The sequence below is a fragment of the Sceloporus undulatus genome, chromosome 1 (assembly GCF_019175285.1).
Source record: "Sceloporus undulatus isolate JIND9_A2432 ecotype Alabama chromosome 1, SceUnd_v1.1, whole genome shotgun sequence".
Classification (NCBI taxonomy): Eukaryota; Metazoa; Chordata; class Lepidosauria; order Squamata; family Phrynosomatidae; genus Sceloporus; species Sceloporus undulatus.
Genome location: NC_056522.1, coordinates 215105016 through 215127402, shown reverse-complemented (window position 1 = coordinate 215127402; position 22387 = coordinate 215105016). Strand labels below are relative to the sequence as shown.

Here is a 22387-nt window from a genome sequence, read left to right as displayed (position 1 = left end):
GGCCTCTGAGGGAGAGAGAAGGCTAGCCCAGTTCCATCGGGCTGGCCTAAAGAAAGAGGCTCCTCCCTCCCTAACTGTCATCTTTCGCCCTGTAAGGGAGAAAATAGGCTGGCCCAGTTCCATCGGGGCTAGCCTGAAGATAGAGGCCCCTCCCTCCATAACTGTCATCTTTTGGCCTCTGAGGGAGAGAATAGGCTGGCCCAGCGTCATCAGGGGCTAGCCTGAAGAAAGAGGCCCCTCTCTCCATAATTGTCATCCTTCAGCCTGTGAGGGAGAGAATAGGCTGGCCCAGCTCCATCATGGCTAGCCTGAAGAAGAAGAGCCCTCCCTCCGGTCCATCTGCTTTGGTCTAGGCCTCAGAGGGAGAGAAGAATACTGGACCTGATTCCCTTCCCCCCCCTCACCATTCCCTTCTCCTTTTGTGTCGTGTCTTTTAGATTGTAAGCCTGAGGGCAGGGAACCGTCTATTATCCCCTCTGTTGTAAACCGCTCGGATTCCCAGTGATTGGGCGGTATATAAATAAAACTTATTATTATTATTATTATTATTATTATTATTATTATTATATTTTATGTGTACAGATTTATTTCTGTATGGCTGGTGTCTGAAGGAATCTATTTTTTTAAACTGGCAAATTATTTGAGTGTTTGTGTGTGTGTTAGTGGTCAAAACATTACCAGTCAAGGGCCTGAGTTCATTTGTTAGTCCCAACCAGAATTTTCAATACAGAATAGTATAGTGAGCCCTTGGTATCAGCTGGGGTTTGATTCCAGGAAACCGCCCCCCCCCCATGGATACAAAATCCATGGATACACAAGTCCCATTATATACAATGTCATAGTAAAATGGTATCCCTTATATAAAATGGCAAAATAAAGGTTTGCTTTTGGGGTTTATTTTTGGACTATTTTTAAGCCATGGATGGTTGAATCCATGTATGCAGAACCCGTGGATATGGAGGGCCAACTGTATATCAACATGTATACAAATCCCATTGATTCAATAGGTTTACCTGAGTTGGAGGTGTGCATGTGTACGTGTCTTCCAAGTTGCCTGTCTACTTATGGCAACCTCATGAACTTCATAGGGTTTTCTTAGACAAGGAGTATTCAGAAGTGATTTTACCAGTTCCTTTGTAGCAAATGGGTTTAGCACATGGTATTGGCAGAATTAAACATAATTTTTGAAGGATATTGAGGTTCACCTGTGAAGCTGACAATCAGCAGGGTAAGGAGATAACTTCCAGAATTCAAGGAGCCATATCCATTTTTGGGACTTTGGAGGGCTACCCCTCCCATTGCCCTCCTCCATCTCAATTCTGGTGACTGAAAATGGCAGCTTTGTAGGTGTCTTTGGATTCCAAGGTCTTTGAGCCCTAGCCAAAATGGCCAGTGATTTAGGATGAGAAAGGTGAAATCTGGGAACATTTGGATGACCACCCATGGCCTCCCCTTGTCTTAGAGAAGTGTATTTGGATCCCAAATTTCCTTTTCAGAATAGGATAGAGTTTATATCCACAGAATAGCCTTTCCTGCTATCCGTTCCTCTTTACAGTCACCTGAAATTTCACAGATTTCCGGGTGTTAGAGGAATTGTTGGCAGGCTGGTTTCAGAGGCATAGGATTGGCCCTCTAGTACACACAATGTTATCCTCCAACAGAAGGGAATGACCAAGGAACTAAGGAGAAATGAGTTCCATGCATGTCTCTCATAATCTGGTACCAGGGGTAAAATAGAAATATTTAATTAACCAGGCAATTTTTAGAAATGTGTGGAATCTAACAAGCACCCTCTACACCAATAATTCTCAAAGTCTGGCCTTCCAGGTGTTTTGGACTTCAGCTCTCAGAATCCCAGACCACGGGACAAGATGGATGAGGCTTCTGGGAGCCGAAATCCAAAACATCTGGAGAACCAGAGTTTGGGAATCACAGATCTACACTGTACACTGGGTGGAGTCTTGTATGTAGTACAGTGTCCTTTTATGGGGAGTTCCCTAACTGTAAAAGTGAAATTTTCTGAAGGCTGACTAGAAATATGTGGAAAGAGAACAGGAGACAGTGAGTGTGAATGATAGGTAACTGCAAGTGCATAGCATGGCATTTGTTGAGTAACCCCTAGGTCCAGCTGACTGAGACCTACCTCATCTACATTGTAGAAATAATGCAGTTTAACACCACTTTAACTGTCATGGATATGGAATCCTGGGATTTTTAGTTTGTTGTGATACCAGAGCTCTCTGACAGGGAAGGCTAAATATCTCAAAAAACTACAAATCCTAGAATTCAATTGAGCCATAGCAGTTAAAGTGGTGTCAAACTGCATTATTTCTGCAGTGCAGATGAAGCCTGGAACACAGTTCATGGGGGTGGTCACTGTTGCCATGGAATCCTGGGCAGCATATGCATGTACAAGTGTTAGTTCCCAACCATTTGAAAGGAAAGTGTTGGAAAAAAGCAGGATGCCATTATATGTTCAATATATCTATCTATCTATCTATCTATCTTTCTTTCTTTCTTTCTTTCTTTCTTTCTTTCTTGCAAGGGGAGATTTTAAAAAGCCAATCAAACTGTGACTGTCGTATCTTCTCTCCCATTTAGGCTCCTGGAATGTATTTAGGTTCTCATGTAGCCATCCCAATTTACCAGCTGAGAAAAATGCTGCAATGAATACAATGAAGCCTTAGTGCTTGTTAGATACCAAGGCCCAGTAACCATGGAAACAAAACTGAATTGGACTATGATTTCAGGCAAGATTGCTTAGCCATATGAACCAAAACATTATTAAGGTCCTATAACCAAGTTATATTGGTTATAGGACCTTAATACAACATAGGACCTTATCACACTAGATGAATTCCTCTCAGAAACAGGATTTAAAAGTAGAAAAAAAAACCTAGAAATACAGGATGATTTTCAGATGCGTTTCTGCCAAACCAATATAATACGAAAATAAAGCAAATGAAAAATGGACAAAAACATCACCTTTTTACTTTTGGGAACTTCCTGAAAGTAAAAAAAAGTGTATTTTTTGTACACTTTCCATTTGCTTTATTTTTGCGTTATTTCTGTTTGGCAGATGTGTCTGAAAATCATCCCGCATTTGCGTGTTTTTTTTCTACTTCTAAAATCCTGTTTCTGAGCGGGATTTGTCTAGTCTAGTGTGATAAGGCTCATATATCAGTCTTCCCCAAAATGTGCTCTTTAAGGGATTTTGGACTTCAGCTCCCAGAATCCAGACTATTAGCCAACATGCCTGAGGCTTCTGGAGCTGAAGTCCAAAATCTCTTAAAAGGCACAGTTTGGGGACCACTGACAGAGATTAAAATACAGAAAACCATTTAAACAAACAAGCTAAAGCACAAAAACATTGCTGTTATTGTTAACTGCCCTCAAGTTGATCCTTATTCATGGTGACCCTGTAGATGATACAGCTCCAAGATCATTTGCCCTCCCCTGCTTGCTTAGGTCCTGTAAATTTAGACCAATGGCCTTCCTGATAGTCTATCCATCTAACATGTGGCCAGGCCTCTCCTTCTGCTTCCTTCCACCTTTATTGTCTTTTCTAATGAGACATGCCTTCTCATAATGTGGCCAAAATATGATAGCCTCAGTTTTGTCATCTTGGCTTCCAGGGGGAGTTCTGATCTGTTTGATCTGTTCAATTACTTGTCTTTTTAGCTGTCCATGGTACCCTCAGCGCTCTTCTCCAGCACCATATCTCAAATGAGTTGATTTTTTTTCTATCCATTTTCTTTTACTGTCCAGATCTTGCATCAGTACATAGTGATGGGGAATACTATGGCTTGGGTAATTCTGACTTTAGTGTTCAGTTGTACAAACATAGGACACATAGGATGAGTAAAACCATCCAGCATAAAATTAAAATATGCTAATTTAAAATTCATAGTTTAAAATTGACTGGGTAGGCCTGATGGAAGAGATAGGTCTTTAATACTGTTTAAATTCAGTCAGCATGTTTAGCTGTCAAATCTCTTGCATAGTCTAGGGGCAGATACAGTGGTTAGAGCATCAGACTGGAACCTGGAAACCCACTGAGTCATGAAACTCACTGGATGACTTTAAGCCAGTTACTTTCTCTCAGCCTGATTACCTTGAGTCCAGGGTATACATTTAACTAATAAATAAATAATAGATAATAAAACATTGGGGAAATGTTGAGATCTAGTTTTTGACAACTTCCAAATTTTGACTTGTGTTGTAAAATTTGGTGCAAAAAATGATGTCTGCAGCACAATCTTGGTTGTGGACTATGGCAAGAACAGGCAACTGGAGAGATTCTGCAGGGTGCTGCAGAAACTGCTTGTCCCCATGACTGGGAGAGTGCTGCAGAGGTAATTTCCCAACACTCCAATTTGCACCACCTCAGAATCCCTTCAGATGGGGCACAGTCAAGTCAAAAGGTAGATTTTGGGGTCATGTTCAGGAATTAACAACTGGAAATGCAAATCTCTAGCATTACAAGATCATGGGTCCAATTTGCAACCTCATAAGTACTTAACAGGATGCTGTTTGGTTCAGTTAGAGCTTTTTCTTCCAGACTATTCCAGTTTCTAAGAAGCCCCCAAATATTTAAAAATTAAATATTAAAATAGTATTTTTGTTCTGTTTTGCCCATTTGAACGCATGGCTGGTTTTCAAAATAGCTTTAGGGAAGAAATTTGGTGTCAGCTTGGTACCATATAGATTTGGCTGACAGGGAATCAATCCAATCCAATCCAATTGATTATACATTAGGCATGCATCTGTTCATGCAGTGCCGAAGGTATCCCCTAGACAGGAACCACTGCTTTTTTGACAGTGTAGCTTATAAGAGAATTAGAATGTTTTAAGCCTGGATTCATTTGTAACATTTATGCTTTGGGTTGATTTAAAGTGTCAGCCCTCCCTTTCATTCTTAGGCTTATTTTGTGCCATCAAATTTATTATGTTGGTTTATTACTTTAGAATTAATGAGAAGAATGATAATCTCTTTCCATGGATCAAATTAACTGTGCATTTGCAATATTAACTATATATGTGATTGGAATTCAGTGGCACATCAGTTTCCCAAAGCTAAAGTTGATTTGCACAAATTTTAGCATTGTTACAGAGGAGGGTATTTGAATGTTCTCTTAGCTATGGGAGAGGGGAAATGTGGAGCTGTCCTTATGTATATGACATGCAGCCCTGGGGAAGATATAAATCTGGAATGAAAATTAATTGCTTTCTACTTTGTTGCACATCCTGTACTATGTGGTACAGGGCTGGCCAAAAGGAGCACATTCATCCATTGACCTCAATACAGAAAGCTGTTGCAGTTGGGTCCTAATTAAAAATAAAAGCGGTTTTAAAACATTACTTTAGACAATCTTGGCTTAATTGCCTTACCCAGCCATCCTGGACCCTCCACCTTTGAAGAGAAATGGTGTATGTTAGGTAGATAAAACGCAGAGTGCTTTATTCAGTTGTTGTGTGTTGAATGCAATGACACATTCAAATGAATGAGGGTAATATAGAAGAAATGAGAGTAATTGTGGCACCAAATGTATAAATAAATATTAGCCACAGTCAACCAGTTTTGCAGCGTTCTGTCCTTTCAAGGACCCTTCAGATGGCGGAGCTGAACAAGGCAGCCATTAGGGATTTCTTTTGTCTCAGCAAACAAGACACACTGTTAAGCACTGTCTTTAAGATGCTTTTCCTCATGTGCTCTTATGTCTTCTTATTTCCAAATAGCATGCTGCTCTTTCTTTGACCCTAGTACAGCCACTTCTTATAAATATCAAGGTGAATGTGAACAAAAGTCTAGAGTACAACTAATGCCTTGAAACCAAAAAGGCAGGCAGGACTGTGTTCAGTTAGTACTTGATAGTATAGAGTCTAGAAATGTCATATAGGCCTGTTACAGACAGCCAAAATAAAGCTGCTTCGAGTCACAGTGGAGGTATGGTGTTTCAATGATGCATGCATCCTAAGAGTCCAGAAGTCACACCAAAGCCACGCTCCAGGCTGGAGCGTGGCTTTGGTGCGATTTCTGGACTCTTAGGACGCATGCATCATTGAAACACCATACCTCCACTGTGACTTGAAGCAGCTTTATTTTGGCTGTCTGTAACAGGCCATAGTTTCTGAAATAAATGTTGTGTGGTTGTTAGGTTTTTTAAACATTGTGTTAATCTTTAAACATACAGAGCTAAATCCAGCGGCTAGTTCCAGCTAGAGTAAACTCACTGACAGTTGCTGTACAGCAAGTCAACATTTATGTAAATCCTGTTGATTCAATGGGTCTTCTCTAGTAAGGATTAGTTTTATTTGTCTTGGGTCATAGTAAATTCAATGGAATGGCTGGGGTTTTTGGAATAGGAAAGGCAGAACAGTCAGCAATCCTGCACTTCTTACTAGTAGCATAGTGACTGTTCATTCTGAACATAAAACTGTGATTTATCCTATGCTTCTTATGATTAATAGTATCTCAGTCAGCACCACCACTTAACACGCAAAACTAGTATTTTGATTTCTAATAAAAATGCATGGCTTGTCTCATTGAAATCATTACTTCTTATCTATCTATCTATCTGTCCGTCCGTCCGTCCGTCCGTCCATCCGTCCGTCCGCCCGCCCGCCCGCCCGCCCGCCCGCCCACCCACCCACCCACCCACCCTTCAATGCCTACATAAATGTTTTTCCCCACTGAGAGATGGTCTTATTAGAAAGTAAGGATGTAGTGAAGGTTTTCCAACTGAACTTGTTAGAAAACCTCAGATCCTTCCTCTTCACTAACTGCACATGGGACTGAATGTAGTGAAAGCCATCCAGTTACTATCTAAAATGAAGGCTTTCCTATACTATAATGATGTTTAGTGATCTTATTCCATCCTTGGATTTGGAGATATGAAAGGGAAGGAACAGAACAACAAAATCTTTTGCTTTATTATTATAAATTCATAAGTGACAGAATGCCATATTTAGACATTGCAAGAAATTGTGCAACATATTCAGGGGCAGCCACGTTAGCCATGAAGTAATTACAGCAAAATGCAAAATCCTCAAAAATGATAGCTTTATTGACCAACCAAATTCAACAAAATATATCATGCAAGCATTCAACAGGCAAAAATGTTAAAAATTATACAGGACAAGAAAGCTGATGATGTCAGAGTCACAGGCCTACATTTTGTCTCATATGTTGCTTTTGTTTTCAGTTAAGATGGTCTGAAGGGATCTCAGTACAGGCAGGGGCACTCCCCTTGTTGTCCATGTGCGGACTCGGGACAAAGAGCAACAGGGGAAAACTTTAATGCCATAAGTTTTCTTGAATGTATATGGAGGATAAGGCTAACAATGGCCTCTTACAGACTGCCAAAATAAAGCTGCTTCAGGTCTCTTTGGAGATATGCTATTTAAATGATGCATGGGTCCTAAGAGTCCGGAGGTCGCGCCAAAACCACACTCCATTCCTAAGCACTGGAGTGCAGCTTTGGTGCAGCTTCTGGATTCTTAGGACCCATGCATCATTTAAATAGCATATCTCCAAAGAGACCGGAAGCAGCTTTATTTTGGCAGTCTGTAGCAGGCCAATGTCTGTTAGTCATGGTGTTTGCATGCTTCATGTGGGAACTGGGGATGCAAAGGCTGTGGCCTGCCTTAGCCCTTGCCTTCTTACCTGGCTGTGATTACTGACACCTTCCCTTGCTTGGACATAGGCATCCCCCCCCTCTCCTCATATTCATTGAACATGAGCATCATAAATTCTAAGGCAGATTATATGTCCTATGAAAATACATTGGCTCATGCAAGCCTTTCTTTTAAAGGTAAACGCCTTTTGGAAAGAGGCAGCTGGAAGAGAAGTGACAGCTATCAAGGGATTTGTCAAACACATACTTCTAAATTTTCTTTGCCATGAAACTAGTCAACAGCTACATAATTAATTTATTATTTATTTATTTCATTTGTATGCTGCCTTTCTCCCAAAAAGGGCTGTAGGCAGCTTAAGGGACTTTTGAGACTCTTCTGAGGGGGGGAAATGTATTTCCCCCCACAAAAGCCCAAGAGCCTTATCACATGAGAAAAGAAATCCAAAATAGAACAGGAGAGTAATAATTGCTTTCTGTGTGCCTCTCCGCATGCTGTCACATTCCCTGAAATAAAATGGAAACATTGATCATCATTTTTACCAGAACTATAGGCATGTACTGTAACCTATGCATGGCTGTTACAAAGAAAGGTCCACTACACTTAATAGTATTTAATTCCTCGTTAAAATGTGTAGGACTGAAATAGAAGAACACAGATTTCTGTCTTTTCAAATCCTAAATTGGACAGCTGCACACTCTGTTCTAAAGTGTGTGCAGTACAGCAATTCACTGTTCTGAATGTTACCAGTCCTAATGTTGCTTCTGATTCATACAAGATCTGGACAACCAGTACTGTATGTAGAAACAGGGAAACAAGCTTTCAAAATATTATCAGCTGTTATTTATAGTTGAGCCTCATTTTTACCTTTTGATAATTGTGTTGCAGCTCCTGGATTGAAGACCTGGATGTCCAAAACCCAGTATTCATCTTTCCTTCTTTACTTGGGGCCCGGTGAATAATAAATAATATAATAAATAAAATTTTTATTTATATGCCGCCCTTCCTCCGATTAGGGCGGCTCACAACATAATTAAAATACAAACAATTCCAATAAAAACATATTTAAAACAACCCAACAGTAAAGCCCCAAAGCCCAACTTCTTGGCCACGAAAGAGAGGAGGGAGGCCCACAGGATATTTACTCAGGGAATGCCTGTTGGAATAGGAAGGTTTTGAGGTCCTTCCTAAATTGGGCCAGGGTGGTGGACGAGCGGAGCTCTGTGGGCAGCGCATTCCAAAGGGCTGGGGCAGCTATGGAGAACGACCTCCGAGTGGTGGAGGCCAACCTAGCCCCAGGCACCTTCAGTAGCTGCTGCCCAGATGTTCTGAGAGTGCGAGGCGGAATGTATGGGGAGAGGCGGTCCTTCAGGTATCCTGGGCCCAAGCCATTTAGGGCTTTATAGGTAATTACCAACACCTTATATTGAGCTCGGAAGCGAATGGGCAGCCAATGAAGATCTTTTAAAACTGGTGTTATATGGCTGGTCCTGGACGCACCAGTGACCAGCCGGGCTGCCATATTTTGCACCATTTGCAGCTTCCGAGTTTGGTATAAGGGTTGCCCCATGTAGAGTACGTTGCAGAAATCCAGTCTCAAAGTTACCAGAGCATGTACAACAGTTTCTAGGTCCCTCTGGGCCAGGTATGGGCGCAGCTGGCGAATCAGCCGAAGCTGATAACAAGTGCTCTTGACCGTCGCATTCACCTGAGCAGTCAGGTGAAGCGACGAGTCAAGAAGCACCCCCAGACTGCGCACGGAGTCCTTCACAGGGAGCGTGACCCCGTTCAGGACAGGTGGAACCACCGCCATTCCTGGACCAGGGGAACCTATCACTAGTACCTCCGTTTTCTCTGGATTCAATTTGAGTAGGTTTTCCCTCATCCAGCCCATTACTGACTCCAGACAGGCCACGAGAGGAGAGACGCCATCCCCAGTCACTGCATCAGTCGGAGACATAGAGAAAATAATTTGGGTGTCATCAGCGTACTGATAACCCCGCGCCCCATGTCTCCGGATGATCTCTCCCAGCGGTTTCATGTAAATGTTAAATAGCATGGGAGACAGAATGGCCCCTTGAGGGACCCCAGTTTTAAGGGGCCTCTCATCGGAGCACACGTCTCCCAGCTGCACCATCTGGGACTTCCCCGAGAGGTAGGAACGGAACCACTGGAGTGCAGTGCCCCCGATTCCCACCTCTGCGAGGCGCCCCAGAAGGATACCATGGTCTATGGTATCGAAAGCTGCTGAGATGTCCAAGAGCACCAACAGGGACACGCTTCCCCTGTCGATGCCCAGACGGAGATCATCGACCAAGGCGACCATGGCCGTCTCAACCCCGTAACCCGCCCGGAAGCCAGTTTGAAATGGGTCCAGATAATCCGTTTCATCCAAGACCGCCTGAAGCTGGATCGCAACCGCCCTCTCGATCACCTTTCCCAAAAATGGTAGCAGCGAAACAGGCCGATAATTATTATGTGAAGACAGTAGCATAAAAATCTAATACATGCAATTGCTTTTATTTTGTAGAGAAACGATGAAGAAGCAGTGGTGGACAGGGGTGGAACACGCTCCATTCTCAAAACACATTTTGAAAAGGAAGACTTAGAAGGTGAGTGGTTATTTCTGATTTATAGTCTTTTTCATTTTGAAAGCATTGACCTAATTTCATCTTCAAAAATATATGCAAGGCCACCACTATTTGATGAAAATAATTCGCCAGCTATTAAGTCAGTTCCTGCTCTTACAGATTATCCTGAATGAAAATACATATATTAATACCCATTGTTGGATAATTGGTTAAATATGCATTATTTAAGGACTGGTAAAAATATGCAAAATAAAAACAGCAATGGTCATTTCCTGAATCAGTTAATGTCTTCACCTTTGCAATTTTGTATTTCAGATAAAGGAACAGAATAAAAAAATATTAGAAATATTTTTGGTGGGTTTTTCGGACTATGTGGCCATATTCTAGAAGAGTTTATTCCTGACGTTTTGTCGGCATCTGTGGTTGGCATCTTCATTCTCTGAAGATACCAGCCACAGATGTTGGTGAAATGTCAGGAATAAACTCTTCTAGAAAGAACATGGTCACATAGCCCGAAAAACCCATACAAGACTATGGATACTGGCCATGAAAGCCTTTGACTTCACATTAGAAATATTCATTCTTTTCCACTTTCTACTATGCTCAGACGTTTGGGAACAAGGACATGATACAAGGACAGTGATGATACTGATATCATCTCAGGGCTGGTCCTGTCTTTAGACAAGGTGAGGCAGTGCCTCAGAGAGCATATATTCTTCAATGTCGGTAATGTTTGGAAAGGCAAAATTTTGTGTGTGTGTGGTTTGTGTGAGTGTGCTTCCTTAGGATTCTTTATCCACCTCTCCCCAATAGGAAAGAAGAAATATTTTTCTGAGTTTTCTTTGCTAGAAGAAACAATTCCTTTGTTATTAATGAAGATCTTCAAATTCTGAACAAGCTCATTGTTTAGAAAATTGATCCCATTTTTATGGATATTCATTATATACATACAGACACAATAGTTCTCTTTTTTAAAATAATAGTTTTCAGTATCTTTAAAAACATAAAACATATGTAACTAGAAAACCCCACTCAACTACACACATGACACAATCCTACACTAAACTAAAAACACCCTAAACCATACTAATCTCCATTATCCCCAGCCCCCCCAACTCCTTCCTCTTATACAGAACTATAACAAGTAACACCTTAATAAAAACAAAACTGACACAGTAGTTCTCAACCTGGAGATCCCAATTATATATGTAGAGACTGTATTTGCAGGACTTTTTGATTCTGTTTTAAAATGTTTGACTCTTTTAGCATGTCAATGATGCTACAGCTGTATTACATAATACATAGATGATTTTTTGGCATATGCTTTTGAGTGTCTCATCATTGAGCATAATAGTACATTTGTGTACACGGAGCTCTAGATTCATTCTGGGCCATTTTATCACAAGCACAAGTCAAAAACCATGCTCAGACATCTGTCGTACAAGTGTTGCCATGCACAGTAGTACAATTTCAATTTCATAAGTTAAAATAAAATCATTAACACAGTTAAAACACTTTAGAACATTTTGGTACTAATCACTTTTTGATTGAATGAAAGGCTTTCAAACTTAACCTCTTAACAGGAAGTTATAGGCACTAACTGTGCCAGTCATTTCTTGGGTATACCAGTCTCTTTGTTACCCCCTTTCAACAGCAGTTGCACATACAACACAAGGGCTATCTATGGTCATGTATACAGAGCTCAGAACAGTTTGGATTACTACTTTCAGAATACCCCAGCCACCACGGCCTTTGACAATGTTGGCTAGGGAATTTGAGGACCTGTAGTCCTCCAAGTTAACTTTTCTTCAGCTATGCATGTATCTAAAAATTTTCTTGATCCAGATAATTCAATCTGTATATGAAAACACATGCCACATACAGATTGCACTTTCTCACGTGGCGTGGGACAAGTCTGTGTCAGTGCTATAATAGCCATGATAGCAAAATTTATTTGGTTTTTAGCTACTGGAAATTTATATAAATTCCCTGTTATTTTATTAATGGAATCTAAAGTTTCAACACTGTCTTTGATCATGAGTGCAGTGAATATTAAGTACCATTAAACTAATTTATAGTACATTTGCTACCTGAACAGATACATAATTTAACTACAACTGCTAGTCTGTAACATTTGCATTGGGTGTTAATTTAGATATATGGGTCAAATTATCACCCTCAATGCACACACCTTTCATTTACATTTTATTTTATTTTCCATTGCAGTTTTGGTTTGAGTTTTGTTTTCACTTGTCCACTTTACAGACCCAGAGGACAACATTCCTCTCTGCTTACATGTTTAATCTGGCAGTTAATATTTTGTGTCTTTGACTCCTGTCCTGTGGCTTTCTTAGCAAGATTTGTTCAAAGCAGCATTGGTCATTGCCTTCTTCTGAGGCTGAGAGAGTGATTCTTGCCCAAGATTATTCAGTGGGTTTCCATGGCTGAATGGGGATTCAAATTCATACCTCCCAGGCTACTACCATCACTCAAACCACTACCTCATGTTGGCTCTCACCACTATGGCCTAAATACAACTGTTACTCCCAACTAGAATAGACCTATCAAATCAATGTAGACTTTATATGTTAACATTTATGCCAGTGGCATTGCTTTTATGGGCCTACTCTGTTTTGAACTAGTAAATAGATTTAGGCCTATGCACTCTTCAATTCTCTCCAAATCCATTTGGCTGTGTTTATTGATCTGACAGTACTGGAAATCTGTTCGCCAACATTATAGCTTTACTATACTGTATATATATACTTCTTATGGGTAACTCCTTTTTTTCCTCCTGTCATTTACTCCAACCCTACCAAATGAGAGAGAAACACAACTTTCTCATTATATTGGTTCTTTTCACTGTAAAAAAGCAATAAGAGTATTTTTCTTGGCTTCAGAAGACTTGCTCAGGTATTTATACTGTGATTTATGTTGGCTATTCTTTAGATTTGTTTGTTTTAAAGAGCTGGGTTTTACAGTATTCTGAATGTTTTTAGTGGAAGTATTACTAACCTCCTTAATTTTCTTTTACAGTCAAGTGGGAAATGTGTGAATATTAGTATTTAAATATATACATTCTAAAGTGCAATTATTTCTCTAATCCTTTTTCAGCTTTGAAGATCAGGCACAAATTGTCAAATGCCCCAGTGCTTCTTATATCTTTGAATAAACCATATGGTGTTGTGGTCTTCTTTTTTCTCTAGTATAGGAAGGTTAACTTTAAACTTTGTTTATAACTTCTCCAGCTCTGCCCTGTGACATGATATGTCTGTCATGCTAAATGCTGTCAGAAGCTTGGAAAGTTATTTTAAAAAGTAATTCATTTCTCTTAATTTTACACACCTAAATCCTGTTATTAATCTCAACTAGAGTGGCATTGACTCAATGGAACTCACATAAATTTTAACTTAATTCAGTAGTTCCAAGTAGATTTAGATAATGGTGTTAAAAAAAAGGTTGTTGGTGATTGTGTTGTTGTTAGTAGTATTTTCCATTAGTGTTTTCTTAAAAACACACAGGGTGGTTAAGAAAATGGAATAAAAATGTGGGAAATTCTTTTCCAAATGCCTTGGAAACAGTGCTAAACTAACTTTTAAAAGTAATGAGAAAAATATAGATGAATGAGAAAATAATGCTTGTTGAAGCAATACAGCAGACGTTTTATATCATAGGATTCTGGTAGTCAAGGGCTCCTGTCTCAACCCAGGATTTCCTCTGCCCCATCCCGGATTCGCCCCTTTTCACTTGCTGCCCCTCACTCCTGGAACCTTCTTCCCCCACAAGAAAGAGCCACCACTTCTTTAACTAGCTTCAAAACGGAGTTGAAAACCATCCTGTTCAGAGAAGCCTTCCCAGGCATCGCATAATTGTCACTTACTGTCTGATGTTCTGTTGTTGGCTGTTTATCGATCCATTTCCTGTATTGCTATGTACTGTATATGTATTATCCTACTTGTGAGTATGTATTTTCCCTGGATAATGATTAACCTTCCATTTTGAAGCCAAGCCCTCCCTCCAGTCCATCAGCCTTGGTCCAGGCCTCGGAGGTTGAGAGGAACTGCTGGACCTCTTACCCTCTCCCTCCACCACTCCCTTCTCCTTCTGTGTCATGTCTTTTTAGATTGTAGGCCTGAGGGCAGGGAACCGTCTAACTAAAAAGATTGCATGTACAGCACTGTGTAAATTTACAGCGCTTCATAAATAAAGGTTAATAATAATAATAATAATAATAATAATAATAATAATAATAATAGGATGTTAGGATGGCTCAAAGTAACATCAGTTCAACCAATATCAACAATATAAATGGAAAATATAATTTAAAGAGACTGAAAGCATATTAAACAATTTCATAAGTTAAAATAAAATCATTAACACAGTTAAAACACTTTAGAACATTTTGAAACTATAACACGTGCAGTTTTTGGTAAACTGAAATAGGTTCTACAGGGGTTCATATGATTTACTAGCTGCCATTTAAAATACAGTTGGCTCTCCATTTTCACAGGGGATCCATTCTAGACCCCCCATGAAAATGGAGGTTCGCACATATTGAAGCCTCATAGGCTTGAATGGGGTGTATGCCCATGCATGGGGCCATGCCCCATTGAAAACAGCGGAAGTTGCCCCTTTGCAGATTTCCAATGTTGTGGATCCGAGATCCGCAAGTTAGGAGAGGCGACTGTATTCCAGACCACAGAAAGATAATAAAGAGAAGGCTAGGTGACAACCCTGTCCCTTGTCATCTAGTTGTCTATGTAGTTTGATGGTTTTTCTTTTTCTTTTTTTCTTTTTTGATACTGTGTTACACTTGCTCATAGAAGCTCCTACCTGCAGTATGCAGTGACCTAGACATAGGCTGAAAACGAAAAGTGCTGGATTAGGGCTGCGGCGACTGCATGCTGCGACCCCAAGCTGGCCTTTTCCCCATGTAAAAAGGAGCGGCAGAAAGTCACTGCGCTGGGGAAAGGATGCCCCTTTCAACACTGCCACGGCTCTTCTCTGCTCCTGCAGCATGTGGCATCTAATCTCTGTGCCCATAGGAGCATTCCCAAATCCCTGTCTGGTTGGACAGGTAGTGTGACTCTTAACTTGGGGGCGGAGTTGGGGCATGCACTGTGTGGTCACCATGCCCCCATGCCATCCCCAAGCCAGCTCTTGTTGCCGGTCTGTTTTGTGCCAAAGTTTATTTCCTCAGTGCAAATGCTACCTCATCATTCTTGTCTATTCTTCAGCTTCTATTCTGTATTTTCATGAGTAGTGATCACATGTTACAGTCTTCTAATGTCTCCCTTTTTACCCCAAATTATTGGTTTCTGGGCTGTAATTATTCGTGGATCCAGAGACTGAATAGTTGCTCACAGATGTTTGCTTTCCCTCCCTACTTGCTTTTTATCCATTCTTTTTCAGCATGTGGCTGCCTAACTTTATAATTCTAAGGGTGTTTTCTGATCCAACATTTTTATTTTGAATTCTGCCATGGATACAATGTGATCTTGTTAGTGGCATCACCCACAATCAGTTTTAATCCAAATGTTTCCAACTGTATTTCCTTTGTCCTGTTTCCATGTAAGCAGAATAAAAGAAGATGCAACCCATGTTCAAATCCCCTCCCAGGCATCAAGTAGATTAGGTGACTTTGGCCAAGTCATGATCTCTTAACCTATTCAAGAACAGTTGGCACAACAATTGTTCCATTTCAGGTTCTGTAATGTGAATTGCTAAAAGGGGATTTCTGATTTCTGGCACTAAGGAGATGGAATAGATTAAATTATTAAATAGAAACACCTTTCTTCTTCTGGAGACAATGGGAAAATATAGTTTATAATATGAGCTCCCCCTCACTTAAATTTCCTTTATTATCACAAAAGTAATATTAACTAATAGTTAAATTAGTTGTAGTTATCCCCAGTTTGACATACTCTATCTCCCTCTGTGACTCTGCTTATGCCATGAAATCCTCAGGAGACACCTTTTTTCAGTTCTACCACCTTCATATGTGTAGCTTATGAAGAGGAATGACAAAGCCTTCTGCTGTCCTTGTATCACCAGGAAAATACTTTAAAAAATTACAGGGTTTTAGAAATGAAGGTTTTTAATAGAAAGGGCCTTTAAGAGGTTGCAGCATTATTTTAAGTGTGCTTTTTTAAATTGCTTTTTTATTCATTTCAATTCTATGTTTAAAATTGTTTTAATGTTGTCAGCAGTTTAATACTTTTTAATAACAGAACTTTAGGTATATTGTACTTGTTTTAAATTGTAAACAGTTTGGGTCCCAGTTTTGAGAAAAAGGTGCGCTATAGATAAAAACAATGATGATGATATTGGGAGCAAAATGGGAGCAATTCCAAATGGACTGATATTTCATTCTCCTAGCTGAATGAAATTGTCATAGATGGGATCACAATGGCACAATTACTTAAAGTGATATTACTTGGAATATGTTGCATTATCTGACAGTAGCTCACTAACTCTTTCATTCTTGAATAGAAACTGAAAAATTAATGAGCCAGCACTTCTGATGTAACACTTGATGGACTATGAAACCATTACCATCACCACCAGCACCAGCACCACCACTACTACTATAGTGAGCCTTTACTATCTGCTAGGGTTTGGTTTCAGAACCCACCCACCCCCTGCCATGGATACCAAAGCCTGTGGATGTTCAAGTCCCATTATATACAGTGGCATAGTAATATGGTGTCCCTTACATAAAATGGTAAAAATCAAGGTTTGCTTTTTAGGTTAAAAATATTTTTTTCAAGCCATAGATGGTGGAATTCATAGATATGGAGGGCCAATCATATTATTCTTATAGTTGAAAAATGAATAGTTGTTTGGTTCAGTTACTTTTTTTTGGCCATGCACTGCCATTCTGTGTGCTATGCCTCAGGGATATTCTAACAGAACTACTTCTTACCCTATTTTATAAACAATCAGTTTTTAAGCCAAGTCAAGGTGGATCCACATCCAGTGAGGCTGGAAGGGAGGAATGGTTCAACACCCCCAACCAATGTTAAAATATCTTAAATGAAAGTTTCTGTAAGAAAGAGGGAAAATTATGTATACTGCCGCTACACTTATTGTCCTCAATAATCTCTCCTTCTTCTCTCTCTCTCTCCCCTTCTTTCCTTCCTTGAAATACAACTCAATAGTGCCAATATCAGGAGAGCAATATCAGGTTGTTTTTTGTGGTTTTTTTGGGCTATGTGGCCATGTTCTAGAAGAGTTTCTTCCTGACGTTTCGCCAGCATCTGTGGCTGGTATCTTCAGAGAATGCTATATCAGGTTGGCTCACAAGGACAGGTACAAATAAAAACAGAGATAAATATGTGGAGGTAAAATCATAAAAAACAGTTATAATGCTAAATGAAAATTTAATAATCATACATGGAGAGAGAAATTCCACAGGTGCAAACAGGATTCAGAAAAGGAAGGGTCACTAGGGATCACATTGCAAAGATGTGATGGCTAATGGAGCATGCCAAAAAAATTCAAAAAAGAATCAGCACGTGTTTTATAGACTACAGCAAAGCATTTGATTGTATAGATCACAAAATGCTATGGAATGCCCTCAAAGACATGGGGGTGTCACTCCATCTGATAGTCCTGATGAGGAATCTGTACCAAGGACAAGAAGCCACTGTCAGAACAGAATTTGAGGAAACAGAGTCGTTCCCAATAGGCAACGGGGTCAGGCAAGGCTGCATCCTATCACGTTACTTGTTTAACTTGTATGCTGAAAACATCATAAGAAAAGAAGAATTAGAATCAGAAAAAGGAGGAGTGAAGATAGGAGGAAGAAACATTAACAACCTAAGATATGTAGACAACACCATAATATTAGCAGAACACATTCAGGAATTGGAACAGTTAATAAGGAAGGTCAAATATGAAAGTGCAAAGGCAGGTCTGATGCTGAACATAAAGAAAACAAAAATAATGACCACAAATTCCATCTAGATGACGAGGAAATTGAAATAGTCAAAGAATTCCCATATCTAGGATCAAACATTGGCCAGAATGGAGACTGCAGTCAAGAAATAAGAAGACTAGGACTGGGAAAGGCAGCTAAGAAGGAACTGGAAACAGTAGTGAAGAGCAAAGACATACACCTGAACACTAAAGTCAGAATCGTTCAGGCCACTGTATTCCCAATTATTATTTTTTATATTTTATATTTTGTTCTATTTCATCACTACATAAAAACATACATTTTGTCAGTTATATACAGGAAATGTGGTTATTACAAACATAACCCCTAAAAGAAACTTAACATAAATAAATAAATAATGAATAAAGTATTCCTAATTACCATGTATGGATGTGAGAGCTGGATAGTGAAGGAAGCAGACAGAAAGAAATAAGCTCATTTGAAATGTGGTGCTGGAGAAGAGTACTTAGGATACCATGGACAGCCAAGAAAACGAACAAATGGGTCCTTGAACAGATCAGACCAGGACTCTCCTTGGAAGCAAAGATGATCAAGTTGAGACTATCATACTTTAGCCACATAATGAGATGGCATGGATCACTAGAAAAAACAGTAATGCTAGGGAAAGGTAGGAGAAAGAGAGGAAGACCACAAACCAGATGGATAGACTCAATCAGGAGGGTTGTGGGCAAGGGTTTGCAGGATCTAGGCAGGGCAGTGGAGGATAGGGATTCTTGGAGCTGTCTTATCCCCAGCATCGCCATGAATCGAAACCAACTTGAGAGCACCTAACAACAAGTATTAGAAAGCAACTGAGTTAAAGGAAACGGTTTGAAAGAACAATGGGTTTTTAAAAGCTGCTTTCTTAACAGCTAAGGCTGCAGTAATAAAGCAGTTTTACACCATTTTAACATGCATGGCACAGTGCTATGATATTCTGGGATTTGTAGTTTGGTGGGGTACCAGAGCTCGCTGACAGGGAAGGTGAAATATCAAAACTACAAATCCCATAATTCCATAGCATTGAGTCATGACAGTTAAAGTGGCGTCAGACTGCTTTATTTCTGCAATATAGACACATCTTTTCTCCATGTTATAAGCTAGAAAGTCTGCAGTGGATTTCTACCCCTGCTTGCTTGACAGTGAATTGAACCTTCAGGAGAATAGATAAAGCAAAGATTGCTTGTGAACGGATGGTTCTCCTCTCATTCAAGCAAACAGAAGTAGACTTTGCTGCTTAACATGGGGAAGGTCAACACCAGTGGAGCTGGAGAAGAGTCATGTTGGAAGCACTGGGAATGTGCACATGCCAGTGTCCCATATGGTTTGATATTTCCTATTCAGGTGGCACATCTGAATACAGCTCTGTTTGTTTCCAAACCCTGATGACAATGCAAGGACATTGCAATCAGCACTCCATATCCACAGATTTTTTTATCCATGGATTCAAGCATCCACGATCTGAAAATAGTTTGAAAAAATATAAATTCCAAAACTTGATTTTGCCATTTTATATAAGGGATGCCATTTTACTATGCCATTGTATTTCATTAGGAATTGAGCACCCATGGATTTTTGTATCCAGTGGGGGTGCTGGAAACAAACCCTAGTGGGGATACCAAGGGCCTGCTGTATAAAAATTAAATCTGAAACCGTCCCTTTCAAATCCCTCTTTCTGTACAATACTATAGCAGGGGGAGGGGTTGAGAGTGAGGAGGAGGAAAGAGACCAGGACTTTAATAGCGTGCCAGGAGCTTGTTTTCTTTTTCTAGAGAGAATTCCTGTCAGATCCAAATTTCTTTGATGTTTTGTGACAAATGATGCCTTGCTGTTTTCTACTGTTACCAGAGTCTGCATGGGATTAGAGGTCACGTGAGGTTTCAGCTTAATGTACTTGACCTTTCTTCTCCCCCACTCTGTGTGTGTGGTGGATGTGTGATACTGACATGTCTGATTCAAGCAAAGCCATACTATTTCCTTGAGACATTGTGGCTATTACAATAAGTAGTAGAAAATACAGCTTGCTGACTGAAATTGGCCAAGTCCGTTAGGTAGTTAATCCTTAAATGAAAGATGCCTTTTATAAAATATTATTTTTATCATAATACCAGTTGTTGTAATACTGATATAAACTACTAATCCAGTTGTGTCCAAGAAATGAACTAGTTACCTCGCTTCACCCCACAATATACTTCCCTATGTCGATTATGATAAATCTTGGTGGTCCAGATGGGATGATGTCCCGTAACAAGGAGCTATAGGCCAACAATAAGGGGTCCACTGTAGTCTAAATAGGATGTCCCTTGTCCTGTGATGAAGTTTCCCAACCTGAAATATGACTCACTAGTGCCAAAAACATCAGGAGAGCAATATCTTATACTTCACACAGTGTAAATTGTAGGGAGAAATAATCAAATCAGATTAGCATTGAATGTAATCTGCATCATACTCATTTCAGCTGCTTAATTACTACAGTAAGGTATTTTATTTACCTTAAACTGATATGGGGAACCTTTGAATGGTAGATATTTGGGAGTTTAACTTCACAATGGTAACGGTAAGAGAAATGTGGAAGTTGTTGTTCAAAATACCAGGAGGGCAAAGTATTTCCCACCATGCCCTAACATAGATTGTAGGGTGGCTTTTGGGGTCTTTCTGAATTTAATTCCAGATTGTAATTTTTTTCTACTTTTTTAAGGACCTGCATGCATATGAGACTAATTTGTTGTTTTTGTTGTTGTTTTTGTTGTGTGCCTTCAAATTGTTTCCAATTTATGGTGAACCTATCATGTGGTTTTCTTGGCAAGATTTGTTCAGAGTGTTTGCTTTTGCCTTCCTCTAAGGCTAAGAGAAGTTGCCCAGTGTCAGCCAGTGGGTTTGCATGGCTGAGTGGGGATTTGAACCTTGGTCTCTGGAGTTATAATCCAAGGCTCAAATCACTATGCAATGCTAGCTGTCTCATGAGCTTTACCCTGGTAATAACGACTAATGAAGATTTTCAGATATATTCTTATTTTGCCTTCCTTCTACTCCTTAGGCCACAGGACTTTGTTTATTGGTGTTCATGTGCCATTGGGAGGAAGAAAAAGCCATCGACGTCATAGACACCGTGGACACAAACACCGAAAGAGAGACAGAGAACGAGATTCAGGACTAGAAGATGGCAGAGAGTCTCCTTCATATGGTGAGATTTGTTTCAAACCTGCATATAATATCCTAGTAGGTTTCTGTATCCTATTGGAGAATGCATGCCAATGACACGTTGCCACATTCTGACGCAGGTTAAGTTTTTGGACTATTTTCAAGAATTTGCAGACAAGTCAACAAGAAACCAGAGAATACACTATTGTTCACTAGCTGCTTTGGTTCCAGGAAGCAGTGCACCTGGTGTAGCAGCTAGTGTATCCAGTAACAGTACTGCGTCCAGGAGCATTTAGACTTTAAAAACCTGCTCCCTAAAGGGGAGTTTAAGGAGAACAGTTTAGTTTGGCTGCTCTGTTTTTTAAACCATACTTTGTTTCTCAGGATGTATCTGCACTAAACAGTTATTCCACTTTGGCTGATGTACCTGCTAAGGGTCCCAGTGCTGTGGCTTAGGAGAAAGTGCACATCAAACTCACTGTAGCAAAGTGATACAGGTCCTGACCAAACTATGAATCCCAGAATTCTGTAGGAGGAAGTCATGCCAGTTTAATAGCATCCAAGTACTCAGGGACGTAGCCAAGGGGGGGGGGGTTCTTGGTTGTCCGGACCCCCCCTTCCATTAGAAAAATGAATGGTGTGTGCTGCTGCGCTGCCGCACCCAAGCCCCATTATAATGGTGGCACTTAGTCTGGACCCCCCCTTCCTAAAATCCTAACTACGTCCCTGAAGTGCTGTAAAAGTATATAGTACTGTGAATGCATTATTTGATATTAGTGGGAGCTTTATTCTCTAACTGTTTGCAGTATGGAAAAGTATTTGTTGGGCTTAACACTCTCATCCCTTGTGCACTGCAGTCCCAATAAAAATCCAGAGGACCTCAGAGGTCAAGTGTTAAGTAAAAGTATAGTGCTGTTGTAAACTATACATTGAGTGTCATGGGGTTTGTGTTAACATGGATGTGTTAAATTTGTTTGGGTATGGTTGAAGTACAGCTCGATAGCTCGGCTAAGGTGATCTCCTCTCAGCAGCATGCATTGCTACAGGAAGCATTTGGCATTAGCTCATGCAGCAGAGTAGG

The 22387-nt window shown here is 40.1% G+C and overlaps 1 protein-coding gene across 1 annotated transcript in view; it reads left to right on the top strand.

The window, feature by feature from the left end:
• The window catches only part of SLC4A10 (solute carrier family 4 member 10), a 221870-nt gene that overhangs the window by 68097 nt on the left and 131386 nt on the right, over positions 1–22387 (top strand). The window contains 2 exon segments of the mRNA XM_042475963.1: positions 10166–10247; positions 21203–21349. Coding sequence (XP_042331897.1) covers positions 10166–10247; positions 21203–21349 — 229 coding nt within the window.